Genomic DNA, 17,500 nt, shown 5'->3' with positions numbered 1-17,500 from the left:
TATTCAATGTTTTAAGTAGGACCTAAATGAACCTTCTAAGTATTTCTGTCCTTTCTTGTCACATTTTGCAGTGGTACATATGTCCGTTTCCCTTGACTTTCACGATCATCTCAGGAGGGTTATGAGAGGTGAAAGCCTCGTTTAGTAAACCGGAATTGAATTACAGACTTGCTGCATGTCAGTGTGTACACAGGGAGACAGCAGTTAAATGGGAACTGTCTTTCTGATGAAGTGGGAGCAGTTGGGATGTTGAACTTGACTCACTGGCCCGTTCCATTTTGAAATGGTTTTCTTTCGAAATATATAACTGCATTAAACATCAGGTGAAATATGACATTGTTTGTCATATTTCCCAACCTTCAAAGTGTTACAAGATGGTGAGATATAATTGGAACACAAGCAATAAAAATGATATAGCTAAGTGCAAATTTACACACTATTTTATCTAGGGATTCAGGTATTGCCCAAAAAAACAAAACAAAAACAAAGTATACAAAGTACATAGTATTTAACTCTCTCTCTCTATGTAATATTGCCAGAAGAGTGACAGTTATATATTTTTTATGTTCAAAATTAACAATATAAATGATTTCCACACTGATTTTCCCAAAATGAACACAATGAAGATGATTTAATCATTTTAATTTATATATACCAATATACCATTACATACAGTTAAAGATTTGGAATGATTAGTCTCTTATCAGTCTCTTATATTCAACTGCATTTATTTATTGGCAACACAGGACTATTAAAATAGAAAACTGTTCTTTGAAATTGTAATATTTTACAATATTACACTTACAAATAAAATGCAGTCTTAGTAAGCATAAGAGACTTCTTTCAAAAACATAAAAAATTTGAAATTATTCCTAACTTTTAACCGGTAGTGTAGCAATAAACAGAAATTTATGCCTACATCACTTTTACTAAAAGTGCTACTAAATAGTTTTAAACTGATTTGAAGTAGACCTTTTGAAATGTTTCATAACAATGAATAAAACTTACAGTTCCACCTTGAATGCTATTTTTGCTACTGAAATTTAAATACGCTATTAGAAGTCTTAATGTTCTCCAGCTTGAATCTAATCTAATGGGATAGGTTTAGAAAACAGACAAATAAAACCTTAGTGGCAGTGCTGCTTAAGTTTTATATTGCCAGATCAAGAATCTTAATTGTGACATGTTGATTTGATACAATCATGTAATATGATATTTAAGAAAGTGAATCTATTGCATGGCATCATTATGTGCTCTGATGTGATACTCGTACTGCAGGTGCTCTGTGGTGGCCATCAGGCTTGTCCTTGGTGTTTGATGTGTCAGTAAAAGCGTGCTGTTATCAGGTCTGGTGGGACGGACTGTGACTGGAATGGTTTCAGGTCTGTGAAGCAGCATTGTGTGTGTGTGTGAGTGTGTGTGTATGTGTGTGTGTGTGTATGCGTTTGGTCTCTGCAGGCCCCTGGCTCATATCCTTATGCCCCTGACAGACTCAGATGGGCTAGAACGGAGCCCGACCTCACAGGTCACTCAATCAACCTTCACCACAGGCCCCTCTGCCCTCACCTCTGAAGCCCCTTTCCACTTTACGTCTCTTTCTCTATCTCTCCATTTTCTTTAGACTTCCATATGGAAGCCTCTCAAGTCTCCCACCCACTGAGAACAAAGAGGTCTCTCACATCCTGTCATGACCATTGGCCAAAGCCCCCTTCTTCACCTGTAATGACCTCAGCATGACCCTGCACTGCCCATCTCCCTCGTTCCTTATCCTCATGTTCATCCTCATCAGTATCAGACAGGGTACACAATGTAATTTATGTTCAAAGCATCCTTTGTTGGTCCTGGAATTTCCTACCAAACAGTTATAAGCCTATCCACAACCCTAATCTAAACCTAACCTGCTGTATCCTCACAAGACCTTATTTCAAATCTTTAGAGTTTTTAATGAAATTCAGATCTTGAGAGGTGCTCTCTGTTAGCATTCTCAGTCATTTCAAAGGTAGTAGCTCGACTGAGGCATTAATTTAGTCTGAATACATGGCTAATTATGATTGGCTTTCAGTAGAGAAGGATGGATGTTCCCCAGAGATTGGTCATGGTTATGGTATCTATGAGGGATTTGAGAGTACAAAAATAATAATAATAATAATTAATTGTAATGTTTAATGTATTGGAAAATGTATTTCTTAGGGCTGTCAAATTTGCCTTGAGGTGATAGTTCACCCAAAAATGACAATTCCATTATTTACTCACCCTCAACTCATTCCAAACCCATTAAGAGTTTCATTCATCTTTGGAGCACAGATAAATATATTTTTTATGAAACCTAATAGATTTATGTCAGAACATTGCAAATCCATTCACCTAAAACTTTGGTGCTTCAAAATGTTAATAAAATGATTGTGAAATGAATCCACATAATGTATAGCTATTGATTTATTTGAACAGATTTAATTTAGGCTTAGGCGTTTTACATTTAAAAATTAATCAATGTGCATACATAGAGAACATCAGATATTGTAAACATGGAAGCTCAACCATGCTTAATAGATGTGGGAAAACAAACCTCATTGGTTCTCGTGTATCAAGCAAGAACTGTTGAGTTTCTTTTTTTTTTTTTAAATGTGCAAATGTTTGACACCAATAATTAGCACATTTGATCACATAATTTGAAATTACAATTTCGTTGTTCTTCCTAAAGACTGGCCAAAGGAATTCTGTAGGATCCAATGATGTTCCAAAACCAACAAGGATGTTGTTGTACTTGGGTAAATTACATCAAGCGAACTGCATGCAGTGGTTGACTCAACTGTATTCTTTATTGAATGTGTTTCCTGTGGTTCTACAGGAAATAAGGGTGATGGTATGACTTTTCGCTTTTTGTCAGTGAAGTGGTTTCCAGCCAATTATGTTTCCAATTCCTGCATGGGTTGAAAAGCTTTGTTGTTGAAAACTGTTTCCTTGAATTCACTTGAGGAAATACAGTGTTTGCAGTCATACCCCGCCACAGGGAGCATTCCCAAAAACCGAATGAGAAATGACAAGTGCTTAACAGTAACTAGTTGTCTTTTTTACTCTAACTTTAAAAGGGAATGTTGTAATCGTTTCCTTCTCCTACCATTCACTGTACTTGCTGAATGGGGACTAATTCTCCCAGGATAATCTTCCACAATTGTTCCTCTACAGAGAAGAGACATTTTAATCCAAGCTCTTTGCCTCAGTTTGAAAGAATTTAAAAATGGCAACGCCAGATTACGCTTCTTATCATTCTTTCACCAAATGAACACTGTTCTCCTGCAGGCAAACTGTGGTGGATGAGCTGACGAAGAAGAGTTTATACATTTTTACACGTTTGACCTTCTAACATAATTTTCATACATATTCTGCAGGTATCTGTCTATCTCTTTTTTTGCTGCTCCGTAACTGGTATTGTTCAAGCTTCGCTGGAGAAACAAGGAGAACTGGGGGGAACCCACTTAATATTCACATGGCAGTCATGGTGAATTGAAATGAATGAGTGAGAAAGACTGAGGGTATGTGAGTGTTGGAGCAAGAGAGTGTGTTTGTGTGGGAAGGTGAGAGAACGTGTGAGAGCGAGGGCAAGCAAGAAAAAAAAACACAGTAGACTGTGAAATTGACGATTGGGATTGGCACGATGGCCGTCGCTTAAAGTTTCATCTCTACATGTTAATAAGACCGCACTGCTGTATAACACTCCAGGAGTAAAAAGATTGGTGAATGGATGCCTTAAAAATACCACTACAGCTGCCCATGAAATCACACTATATTGACTCCTGATATGTAGCTGGTTCTGGGGATAATTAGTTTTTGGAGGGCATCTTACTGGGAAAAACCAGGTCATACCAGCTTACGGTGATCAAGTTGATGGAACATGGTATCTGGTTTGTTGCCATTGCTATATAAAATGATCTATGGGATGGACTTTGGCCTTGCCAAATAATAGTCTAGCTATGTATTGCTGGACTTTTGACTGTTAGCGTTAGTTCTAGTCCACTTGGCAGCTTTTTTTTTTGGGCATTGTTTTTTTTTTTGCTATATCTATAAAATTGCCATAGTTGTAACCATAGTGGAATACAATTCTGCTCATTGATATGTGGTATACTTGCTTCTGAGTGCCGCAAACAAACTCTGAGTATCTCCTCGAGTGCCTTGTAAACTTATCCAGTGATTATTCGATCTTTAAAAATGCTCATTGTTAACACAAACTGCTACCTGTCTTGACTCCTTGAAGCTGTGTAACAGCAGTCAAATAGAACTGTCCATTTTAGCATGCAGCTGCTGAGAATAGGAGGATGTTCAAAACTGCATATTTTCAAAAGCTACTGGTTGGGGAAGATTGCTTTTAACAAATTGTCTTAAAGGACAAGTTCGCCAATTTTCAACCAGCTTTATATTGTTAGTGTCAGATGCATAGGCGCACAGGATGCATTCTTGTGTTCAAAAACCTATTAATGTATTTGCCAATTTGCCAAAAGCCTAGAGCTCATTGCGCAAGACACTGAAAAAAAACGATGTGAACGGCAACAGAACGACCAGAGACATCGGCTGCATATTTATGACTAGCAACGCTACTTTAAAATGGAAAATCTGAAAGATGCTACTTTTTGAGAAGGTTTTGTTGTTCAAGCTTGTTTATGTTGGAAGGCAAGGACAACTCTTCCTGTCAGCTATGACTCATCACAATAATGAAGGAAGTGCTTGCAAAGTAGCCGTTACCCCCATGCTCTTATTGTGTGGTCCTCTCATCTTATTTCTGGCCAATTCACCCTGGCCATGACCGCAGAGGCTTCTGACCTTCACTTCAGACTCCTTATCTGCAGCTCCAGTTGAAAGACAAATAGGAACTCAATAACGTTCAACATCAGCTTGCTAACTCCATTGACCAAATGTGGGCGCACACACAGGATGCCAGCTGCATTGTTTAGTGCTGGCAAAACAATGCACAACAGGATTTCCTGTCTCTTCTTTCCCTGCAAGCAGTCACTCCGGGCGCCACAGAATGTGCCCGTTTCGGGGGTTGGTGGGGGCGGGGGATGAATCGACGGCCCTCATGGGATTTTACACTGAATTTCAGCTGCTAGTCTTCACCCCCCCTACCTCTCTACTCCTCTCTCGTCCCTCCTGCATTCCCTATCTCTCTTGCTCTTCCATCAAACATGCATTCACAAGCTCTCTCTCTTTCACATGCTCACATCCTCTCTTCTCTTCAAACACGTACATGCTCCCACATTGTCCTGAAGTTCAAAGAGAGCGAAACTGCGGCGTGTCAGCTGACCGGCCCCCTCCAATCAGATAAGTTCTGATGTAAGTCTTTAGCAGCTGCTCGAATCAGATGGAGTGTGCCTGTAGGATCGTAGGAGCACTAGAGGAGGCAGCAGCGTGGTGCAGTATGGCTAAGTAGCAGTGAGACGCGCACACACACAGCGAGAGAGTATGCGCTCTGCCCCTCCGGCATGGATGAGTCCAGCATTCTGAGGAGACGCGGGCTACAGGTAGGGAATATAGAGCGACGCGGGTGTTTGCCGCTTCGTTGAGAGTTTTGTAGCTTTTGCGTGAACACTTGGGTGTGGGATGAATTACAGAATAGAGTCTGTGTTTTTGCATGCTGAAACATCCAAATGCTGCACTGGAAGACAAAATGTGTGAGTTTTGTTACTGAAAAGACTGCAAAGTGCAAATATTGGCAATGATTTTGGTTTCTCTGCAAATAGATTAGACCTTGTTAATTTCCTTTTAAACAAGATCAGCAACTTTACAAAACTGTTAAAAAACAAGAAATGTATCTTTTTAAAAAAGAAGTTGTCTTTGTTAGACTGTTGAGTTCTCGGTAATCGTAATAAAACAATGAAGTTTCTGACAGAACACTTTATATTGAGGTGTCTGACAGCATATTTAATGCATTTTAATATATTTTATACATTTTTTTAAATGTTGTATTTAGGCTGGATTCTGTGTAATATAGTTTCAGAGCAGTGAATGTTTTAATGAATGAATTTAATAATCAGTTAGACTTTTCCATATTGGTGTGTAATTTGTGTATTATTGGCAATATCTGTGAAAAGATATTCATGATTTTGAAAAGTTTCTGCTTCTGATTTTTTGTGTTCATTGTTGTACGCTATATTGTCACTAATGTATTCCAAACCAGTATGACTTTCTTCTGTATAACACAAAAGAAGATAATTTAAAGAATGTTGGTACCCCAAGAAAAAAAAAAAATCATATTTTGTGTTCCACAGATGAAATAAAGTTTTGGGACAACATGAGGGTGAATAAATGATGATGGAATTTCCTTTTTGTGAGATCTATCCCTATATTTGGAGTAACGGCAGTGTGAGTTTATCAGGACTAATTAGTCATCCATCCATTGGCGGTTAATCTCTTGAAATGGTGACATTAAAGAGACTCTTATAGTCTTTTCTTTGTTTAGGCAAGGGAAAGGACACTTGTTTCTAAACTCTGTGTGCTGTGGACATCACCACAGCTGGCGATAAAACAAAAAGATTGTTTGCCCTGAGGACAAGATTCAGAGTTCTGCTGTATGATTTCATGTGGGATACAGTGTTTTCATTTGTCAGTCAAATACATGTCAGTCTGAGGCAATACAAAGTGTGAAACAGTGCACTATGATCTCATACAGTAAATCAGAGACTGGGGGGACTGGGCCATTTTTATATGGTGTCTTTTATGATAGGAAACTTCCTGAATTTAGTTACTGTTGTAATTGTCACTACAGCAGAGGAAGTGAGTGTGTTACATGGCTAAATTTAGACAGGTTGATGTCGGTGAGATGGTTGAGTCAATTAGCTGCTTTATGTCAATTACATCAAGGTAGCTGCAGCATGCAGGGCAATTGTTCTGAGACCCACTAAACACACAGTGTCACTTCTAATTGTGTTTGGGAGAGTTGAATATAATTATGTTGGAGTTTAAATCTAAAAGGCTCGTTTACACTAAGAGTGAATATTCTGTATTTGTCTGACAGCAGAGCAACAGAGCAAGGCATTCATTCATTCATTCATTCATTCTTGTATTTTTTGCATTCATTCGTTCTCTCATTCTTGTATTTTTTTGCATTCGTTCTCTCATTCTTGTATTTTTTCATTCGTTCTCTCATTCTTGTATTTTTTTGCATTCGTTCTCTCATTCTTGTAATTTTTGCATTCGTTCTCATTCTTTTTTGCATTCATTAGTTCCCATTCTTGTATTTTTTGCATTCATTCGTTCTCTCATTCTTATATTTTTTGCATTCATTCGTTCTCTCATTCTTGTATTTTTTGCATTCGTTTTCTCATTCTTTTTGGTATTCGTTTTCTCATTCTTTTTTGCATTTGTTTTCTCATTCTTTTTTGCATTCGTTTTCTCATTCTTTTTTGCATTCATTTGTTTGCTCATTTTTGTATTTTTGTATTTTTTGTATTCATTCATTCATGTATTTTTTTGCATTCATTCTTGTATTGTTGCATTCATTCGTTCGCTCATTTGTGTATTTTTTATTCATTCTAGTATTCATTCATTCTTGTATTTTTTGCAGTCATTTATTCATTCTTGTATTTTTTGCAGTCATTTATTCATTCTTGTATTTTTTGCAATCACTCCTTTTTATTTATTTTACCTCCTTTGTTTATTTATTCATCCATTTGTATTTCTTATTTTCTTTTTTATTATGTCAGCATTCTAATTTATTCATTCAAAATGTTTTTTTTTCAGTCTCTGTGTAAATAAAACTGACCTTTCATCAGTAGTTTATTTTGCTATATAATTTTGTTAGTGTGAATTATACAGGAAAAATGTTAAATTGAAATGTTGCAGTCTCAGTTTAAACAACATGCTGTATAAAAATATATTTTTCTTTCCAAAGCAGTGACAGTATTTTCTCACTTAGCGCCCAAATGTTCTGCCTATTATGACATTAGATTCAGTAATGCAATTCAAAAAGACTAAAACATATTGTTTAGCAAATAAATATGGGTCTTCTGGGCTGTATCCTGTAAGATCGGCTGGTTCCATTGAGGATATTGTTGTCAGCAGAACATATTGAAATGGGCAGTAGATACTGGCAGGTAATTAGAATGAATAGACAGTAGTGGTGCTGTATTAGCTTTGTAATTACAGTTGCAGTGTGTGTTCAGAAGTCTCTTGGGGTCACCTCTCCCTGCATTTGTTTAGTTGCATTGAGCTTCACTTCACATTTAGGCTTGGTCTAATAAAAAAATAATAATAATTAGATGTGCACATGTAATTACTTTTCTTTTTGCACGGAAGTAATTATTTGGCAATCTTGAGGAATATGGATTGTTTTTTAAATGGTAATCTGTGTTTAAGGCCTAGGCATTTAAAGTATATTTATGGAAAATAACTTAATCTCCTGAATGCTTAATACACACTTAATACGTTTGCAATATAATGTTTGTAATATAATGTAATATAAGGTTTGTTTTGTGAATGACTTGCCGTAATATTTGATTTATGCGTATAGTGAGCAATCTTAGTCACATTCACAATGGCTGACAAAGACAAGAGTGCTTTGCTGTGCATGATATATGATGATGTATCAGAATTCAATAAGCATGATTGATAATGTCTAATGAAAGATGTTTGTGGCCATATGGACACATCAGTCTATTCTCATTTTCCACAATATTAATGTGCATGATTCACACATTAACTCTCTGGCTTTTTATTTTATTTTTTTATGCACTGGACACTATACTGTGTATTGTGCAATCACTATGAGCTCTGGAGAACAAACAAGGGCTTTCAAAGTTAAAGATGACTTTTAAAAAAAAAAAAATTATTTAAAATGTAGACAAATGGAAGTATAGCATCTATTTGACTTTGGGGAAAAGTCATTATTGTTTAAATTCCAATTGAGATAAATATAATATAATATTATATATAATGTTGGTTCATTATTATTTGTTAATAAAAACATTTAATAAAAACACTCTTGATAGTGGATTCAACTGAAATACTAATACTGCAACAACAGCATGTTTGTTCTGATATGTTGTGGAGTTCTGATTTGAGTTCTTTCTATATTCATGGCAACATCAAAAGCCCACGAGTCCAGCACAGTGTGTGTTCAGCTCTTCTGGAAGTTATCAGCACATCTAAGTTAAATTTGTATGCGCTGCGTGCCATATGCTGCCTATCTGCACGGTTGACACAGTGTTAATCTAGCAGTGGGAGCCCGACTCTTGGCCGGTAAATACACACTTCTTCACATGCACTTCTTAGACTGTTGGAAAATACAGGATATTTCTCTGTACCCACGAAATATCCAAAAAAATCATAAATCCTTGCATGGATTGCAGAAGGCAATTGAAGCTGGACTTTGTGGAGAGATTGAAACAAGAAAAAGGAAACTTCAAATGAGCTCCAAATCAGAAAAAAGAAGAAAAGAAATCTTGTCAAGGTTAAATGACCCACATCAAACAAATGTACATTTTCTCTGCTTGGTGTTTGACAAAGATGAAATTTAAACATCACATTTTCCTTGAATTTAGTCTTAACTTAAATTAGTCTCCTATGATTAAGCCAATATCTGTGCAGATTAATGTAGTTTATATTTGCAGATTACATATTTTTACTATTTTATTCTGGCAAAACAATGTTTGGGTTGTTCTGGTTCTTTTATAATTATCATGCATGAAACAGAAAGGTAATTTGAAAAGAAGCATAATTAAAATGAATAAAAAATTCTAATAAATGAATACAACCCAAAGTGTAATTTTTAACAAGAAAAGGGAAAGACAAACTTTGAATGTTTTTCATTTATTGGATTTAGGTTGAGTAGATGCAGCACTTAACAGTGCCTTTATAGCATTTATATGAATAACTGAACAGAAGAACAAACTGTTACAGTGTGTTAGAAGATCATATAAGGAGTGGAAGGCAGAGTTGTGTGTGTGTGTGTGTGGCTGTGCTAAGATGATAGTCTCTCTAAACACAGGCCACTAAAACATTAATGAAAAGAAACCCGGTTTTGGCATAGTGTCACTCTCGCCCTCTGTTTTACTGCATTCTCTATAGTCTTCTAGAAATGCCATATAATTACAGAACTTCCCAGAGTAGAAGAATCAAAATGCTCAGACAAAAGGACAAAATACTGCAGGGTAACAGATATGATGGTGTGAAGGGAAGCTAGGCACGTTCCTTCAGCCTGTCATATCAGCTGACCTTTTCAGATGATGAAAACACTGGTCTGTGGCCCTGAGGGATCTCTGAGTGGTATGGCCACATTATTAGCTGGATTGACCTCCATAGCGCTTCCCAGCCCTTGTACCCTGACCAGTGACCTTCTGTCTGACCAGCACAAACTCCAGCTGAATGCAGAGTTCTTCCTTTTTTACTGGAAGAACAATGTATGCGCTCCCCTACCTCCATGGTTTTCTTTAGCTTGGTCAGCTTGGAGAATTTCCTGTCTTTTTTTTTTAAACCCTATATAAAATTTGGTAAAGCATTGTGTCTCATTCTTAGGCTATGTACGTACTGCATTTTTTTGGATGAAAACAGCACATTAGAGGTAAGGCTGCTGTTTTTTTTTTTGTAATGTAGTATTGTTAATTATAGGTCACCCAAAATGTTCTCTCACTGACGTGGTTTATACAATCATGCTCCAAAAAAAAAATTTAAGTGGTCCATATGACTCCTGGCATATTCAACATCTTCTGAAGCCATACAATAGGTTTTTAGAAACAGACTGATGATAAAGCATTCTGCTAAATATCTTATTTTCTGTTCCATGGAAGAAAGTCATACAGATTTGTAATAGGTAGAGTAAATCAAATTAAAATAAAGATTTTTTTTTCTCCCCCTTTTTCGCTGAACTATCTCTTTAATGCTTGCAGATTATGTTGGTTTGTTATTCATTTGGTAAACACTAGGGATGTAGCGATATTCAAACCAAACCGAAAAACCACGATACACCACCCACAATATGCATTGCAGTGCTCTCTGTACGTACCGTGGTCCGCCCACGCCCCCCCACAGACTTGGCCCACTTGAGATTGACCCCTACGGCTCATCTCAAATCTGACAATGCGTGTAGAATATGGTTTGTTGAAAATAACAACGCGTATACCTATTCCCACATTACAACAGCAATGATCAAAAAACGTGGACAAACAACACGGAATACCGTATGCACGCTAGTATACCAGTCATTTACGCCTTCGTCACCCGGGTGTTGAAAGTGCGCGAGTGCAGGTGAGACATGAACAGCACACACTATCTGTGTTTAAACTAAACTAAACTCATTTGCACATTTTTAAGCCTTGTCAATTGAAACGTTCAAGCAAAGAATAAGCGTTTGAAGATGTGTGTGTGCGCGCGATAATATCGTAATTGTTGTTTTAACGATGTGCGATTTGACATTATGAAAGGTTCGTCGAGTGACAACAATAGAATCATGAATGGGGCAGTTTGCCGAGCCAGACATGAGGAGACAGCTTACAGGAGAGCTTACAGGGGTCATAAATCAATTTTATTAGCCTTTTATTAGCCTTCTCTAAAAACACACATGACATGGTCTTAGAAAATGTTTAATAAAATTCACAGTTTTAGAGATTATGTTCTGAAATTTCAAATGAACCATTAGTAGACTTGTGGCTTTAGCTTGTGTTTCTAAAATCATATCCTACAGCAACATATTTTTTATACATTTAAAAAACGTTTTTAATATTTTTATTTTTGTTTTCATGTTTGAGCTTATATATCTTTATTATCATAACAGTCCGAGTAATTCTGATTCCTGAACAGTAAACTTTGAAGTGTCAGCTTTGTGAACATATGTTGATTATGTATCTAGTAAGAAAGACTCATGAGCAGCAACCTTTTTATTTTGGGTATGTCATTTGTGTCTCCATGCTGAAAATGGGGGACAAACAACAAAAGACAAGGAAATCACTCACTGCTCTTGATTGAATAGCTTTTGTAACTTCAACAAGGATTGGTCTTTAATTTATACAGTGAAATGTTATTTTACATTTGTTTACTTAAATTTTTGTGCCTGAAAATTCCTGTTAAACACATGAAATGCCTGAAAAACACTGTTTTTTATTTTTGTATTTGCTGTATTGTATTTATTTGTGCTGTTGCATTTAGTATGATTGTTTGTTATTATTTTCTTTATTTTTATTTGACCATAGTCCTTTTTTCTCTGAACATAGCAAATACCAAACCGAACCGTGACCCTAAAACCCTGAACCGAATTGAACCGTGAGCAATCTGAACCATTACACTCTTAGTAAACACTGTGAAACAAATCTGTGTGCAATTTGTCACTGTGGCAAATAACAGATGGTAGATCTGGTTAAACTTTTCCATCTCTTTTGGAGGAGGAAAAAAAATGTGGGAAGAATGAGGGGGGAAGCCCTTACAGATACAAGTCAGCATTTCACACTGCCACACTTTTGATCTTGAGATGGTGCAGAAATGCAGCAAATTCAAAGGGAATTATTTATATGCTATCATGGCAAGGTCTTTAAAACGGTATCATTAAAGCGTTGGTGTAGCTGGAACATTAGGAAGTTTCATGTCATGGTCAGGACATGGAAAAACAGTAGACCGATGTTTTACTGTTTTTTGGTTGTGTCAGATAAGAGGAGCTGAGTTACTGGGCTGCTTTCCTAACTTTAGATTGGAATTTTACAATTTTACATTACATCATGTCATTGAAATTACTGAAGGTAGATTCATTCTTCAAACACCCAGGGATGGTTTGAAGTTGGCTATCTGTCAATACCTGAAACATTATGTTTGAAGGCACCACAACCTTTTTTTAGATAACCACGTATTGCTGATCTCAGATTTAATTTATTCGTAGTTAAAAGACGGAGGATGATCTACATCTTTATCTAAAAGCTGCACATATACGAGTAAAATTTGGTCTCATCTTCAAAATAAATAAAATAAAATAAAAAAGGAAAAAAAATTTACAAGGGCTGGCCAACATAGCTACAGTAAGAAAAAAAATGATTTCAATGTTTAACAGTTCTTGGTAAACATGCAAGAACTGGCCATGGAATTAGCTTAATGGGGCCTACACTATTGTTCAGAAGTTTGGGGTCAATATTAATACATTTATTCAGCAGTGACACACTGTGATCAAAAGTGACGGTAAAGACTTTTACATTGTTTGAAAAAAATCTGTTTCAAATCAATTTTATTCTTTTGACTTTTTTGTTTTTTTTGTTTATCTAAAAAAAATATTGAAAATATTGAAAGAAAAAAGTGAAAAGTTTCCACAAAAAATATTAAAGCAGCACAACCAAAACAAAAAGAAATGTTTCTTGAGTACCAAAACAGCCTATTAAGACTGTTTTCTGAAAGATCATGTGACACTGGAATCATTTCTGATTTTAAAATAACAGCTTTGCCATCACAGGTATAATTTTACTATTTAAAATTTACTAAAATAGAAAGGAGTTATTGTAATATTTCACAATAATGTTGTTTTTCCTCTATTTTTTATCAATGCAGCCTTTGTGGGAATAAGAGACTTCTTTCAAAGCAAACAAACAAACATAAATAAAAAATGAAAGCCTAATTTTTTAATAAAAAGTGCATTAAAATAAAATATGAATAATTTAATATTCATATTAAGATTCTTGTAATATCAATGTAAATATGTTCGTAGCTATGGGAAGAAGGAGGCAGAAACCGGCGAACATTTAAACATAAAACTTTAATAATCAAACAAACAAACAAACACAAAACGCAAGTAAAAGTGGCAGCCCCTCACAGACGTCTGCTGCATAAAACAACAACATAAATAGTCCAGGCCTGGTCCTCTCTCGTCCATCGCTGTCGTTACTCCTCCTTTTATCCTTCCGGAGCTCCTCCGTGGGACTCGAGACCGGTGAGTGGCGCAGGTCGCTCTTCATTTACTCCACCAGCCTCGCTCCGTTCCCACGGCTCTTTGCCCTGCCCTACTTGTCACAATCAAATATCACATATAGTGTAAATATTTGACCTATGCCCCAGCCGTAATGCTATAATATACGATATTGCCCTATGCGTAATCTAACGTGAAGTGTTTGCAAAAACTTACATGCATTCTTGTACCACATACATAGAGCGACTAGTGTGTTTTGTCCTGTTACACTATTATTTTTATTATATATCACCTTCTTGACATTTTAAATTGTGAACTGGATTGCTGTTTCTCCATGAAATCTTTATGCATCTTATGCAGTATGGATCTTTTCCACATCCTCACAATGTTCATAGGTGGAACTTCTTTAACCATGACATTTTTAGCATTCAGTTGAAACATGATGGAAATATAATTCAATCATTCCCAACTTTCCACAGGCACATCTCTCCTAGTAGCTTTGAGAGTGAATAGTAATGCATATATTCATGTTGAGCCTGCCCAGTGTTGAATTTGTGGGTAAACCCTGCTAGAGTCGCACCATTTCACTGCTGTTCCCTGCTGTGCTCTGCTGCAGCTCCAGCGCTCCTTTTCATTCATTATTTTTGAGTAGCGTGAGGCTATGGTATCTCAGGGTGCTGCAGCACCATACAGCGGAGCTAGAAGTCACAGTCGCACATCAGAAGTTCAGAACCATAGCTGCTGCTGGAAATGTGACATCCCATTTTTGGAAACAGTAGTCCAGCTGGAATATATGCATTTTATTCTGAACACATGAAATCTTTTTCTGTTAATGAGTGTGACGTAGGAACAGAGACGAGAGGGTTAAAAAAAAAAAAAAAAGTAAAATCTGTATAAATTACAAATTACTGATTAAAAATATAATCATAATCACTGTATGTAAGTTACCCGATTACTTTAGTTGCTAAGTTTATTCAAGACATTAGTGTGTTAATGTTGTGACTGTGACTACTGTAAATTATTTTTCCACCTGTTTTTTTTTTTTTTTTTCATTTCATAAATACATTTCTTTTCTTTTTCCATCTGTTCTTTTCTTTTCATATCCAAAAAGATTTTATCACTTTGTAATGGGAATACATATATTATATTAGAGTATACTAGAGCCTAGAATAACATAACATCAGCTTTTCCTCCCTTATATAAAAGGTCTCAAATTGTATCCATTAATGTTTTAGCTCAAATGCCCTCTTGTGGTCTCTTGTGACTGTTGCACATGCTCTTTGAGGAATGATACCTGGATATTCTATCAGATGCTCAAATGGGAATGTTGTAGTCAATGGATTAATTTCAGTTTACACAAGTAAACTGTGTTAACCATCAATTAATAAATAAATTAGGTACTAATTTATTATACTTCACTTGAAGTTTGGAGGGGAAAAAAACATGCAATCTAAAATGGATTATTCATTTGAATGTTTCTGCTACTATGGACCTGCAAATTTATGGTTCCACAGTAACACAGACCAAATCCATTCCTGTGATTAGATATACTCTACTGCTTAAAAAGTTAGTTAAGTCATTAAGTGTTGTTGTTTTTTGTTTGATTTTTTGTTTTTGTTAGAAATTAATAGTATATCATTTATTCTGTAATGATGCATTAATTTCTGTTTCAAGTAAATACTGTTCTTTTGATTTTTCTATCATCTATTAATGAAAAATCCTGAAAAAAAACCCTGTTTTAAATATTGATTAATAATGAAAAATGAGCTCCCTTGACAATTGCCTTAAAATGTTACTGTGTTTTTGATAAAATAAATGCAGCCTTGGTCAGTATAAGAGACTTCTTTTAAGAACCCCAACTTTACCCTACTGACCCCACACATTTGAAAAGTAGTGTATTCAGAACTACTCCTACAAATGTTTGAGATGTCACATACAGTCAGTGTGAGTGCAGGGGTTAAATATTCATGTTGTCTTTGGGACTGAATGGATCTAGAGAGCTGGAAAACTAGGTCACTTCTGGCACCACTGGGGTTACCGTTGAAATCTGGGTCACCTGTTAGCATGCACTGATGGTGAATGACTAAGCAAAGACGGCTGGTAATTGGCTGTCAGGGTGCCCAAGTTGCACATCCAACATGGACAAGAGTAATGATTTTAACATTAAAATGATCACCTTTAAGCATTAATCGTTTCTTTTATTATTAATGTGTGTTGTTTTTTATTTACTCAGTCATGAACGTTGTTTGTTCTCTTTTTTTTGTGCTTTCTTACAGAAAGAGCTCAGCCTTCCCAGACGAGGAAGTTTGTGAGTAAATCTTCTTTAATTGCTTTTAACACAACCATCACCAGTAAAAAAAATTTTTTTAGATTTTTATCTACAGACCATTCAGGGTAGTATGGAAACCTGTTTCCACAACAGAATAAAAATTTAAAAAGTAATCGTGACTTTTTAATCAAACAATTCAATTAATTGCAATTCTATATTCTATAATATCTCAGAATTGTGAGATATAAACTCAAAATTCTGTGGGAAAGAAGTCCGAATTGTGTGACATTAACTCGTAATTGCAAATTTAAAACGTTAAAGGTGCTGTATGTAGGATTGACACCGAGTGGTTGAACTAGGTATTGCAGTCCAAATTCAAAATATTGGAGAGGGTTTTTTTCACCCGGCCCCTCCTCCACAGACTTGACGCACACGCAGGTTGCCAGATTGACGACACCAACAGGAACGAGCGCACTTGACGATGGATGAAATGAAATGAGCTGTGTTTTCCGCCAACTGGCAACCCAGGGTCCCGAAATACAATTGGGTAAACTGGCAGTGGGCGGGTTTCACAAACCAAAACAGAGACCGACATTCCGGCCCGGAACGCACATTTTCAAAGGAGAATAACTGACTGTAGCATTGTTTTTCAGATAAACAAGTATGTTAACTTAACATGTTTCTTAAATATCTGCAAACATATTATGGTATTTTTATGCTTTAGTAGAGTAAAAAACTTACATACAGCACCTTTAAGCGAAATAACGTTGCACTTCTGAGAAGAAAAGTCAGAACTCTGAGTTTATATCTTGCAATTCTGACTTTTTTCCTCAGAATTGTGAGAAACAAAGTCTGAATTATGAGATAAACAGTCAGAATTCATTTCATTCATTCATTCATTCTGTCATTCTGTGGCAGAAACGGGCTTCCAGAGGGTAGGCACCATTAAGATAATATGGCTGTGAAGGGATAGACCTGTTCAGTGATCTGTTATCTGTTCAGTGGGTTATACTGTTGCGTACTTTGTCATCGTCCAGCGGTTGAAACATTGAAAATGCATCTTTCTAAAAAGAAACTTTTAAATGAAAACGTAGGAGTGACTTAAGACTTTAAGATTGTACAGGACTTTTATCTATCACAGCCTCCTTTTCTTTGATGGAAATTAGGGATGCACCGATACCACTTTTTCCAGTACTCGCCCGATACCGATACTTTTATTTTTGGTACTTGCCGATACCGAGTACTGATACCAATATTTTCATTGCATTTGTAAATTTTTAAAATATTGGGTACAGAAACCAAAAGAGTATGTATAATGTTAGTTGGTTAACTTAATTTATCAAATAGATACAGTCAAACCAAAATCTATT

General features: G+C 36.0%; 1 protein-coding gene across 1 annotated transcript in view; it reads left to right on the top strand.

Moving 5' to 3' along the window:
- LOC107730326 (microtubule-associated serine/threonine-protein kinase 4-like) overlaps nucleotides 1–17,500 on the top strand; it is a 131,594-nt gene that overhangs the window by 53,361 nt on the left and 60,733 nt on the right. The window contains exon 4 of the mRNA XM_016541123.1: nucleotides 16,138–16,169. Coding sequence (XP_016396609.1) covers nucleotides 16,138–16,169 — 32 coding nt within the window. The remainder of the gene's footprint in view (nucleotides 1–16,137; nucleotides 16,170–17,500) is intronic.

This window comes from Sinocyclocheilus rhinocerous, unplaced genomic scaffold (assembly GCF_001515625.1).
Source record: "Sinocyclocheilus rhinocerous isolate Xijiao unplaced genomic scaffold, SAMN03320098_v1.1 scaffold127, whole genome shotgun sequence".
NCBI lineage: Eukaryota > Metazoa > Chordata > Actinopteri > Cypriniformes > Cyprinidae > Sinocyclocheilus > Sinocyclocheilus rhinocerous.
This window is presented reverse-complemented; position numbering and strand designations above follow the sequence as displayed.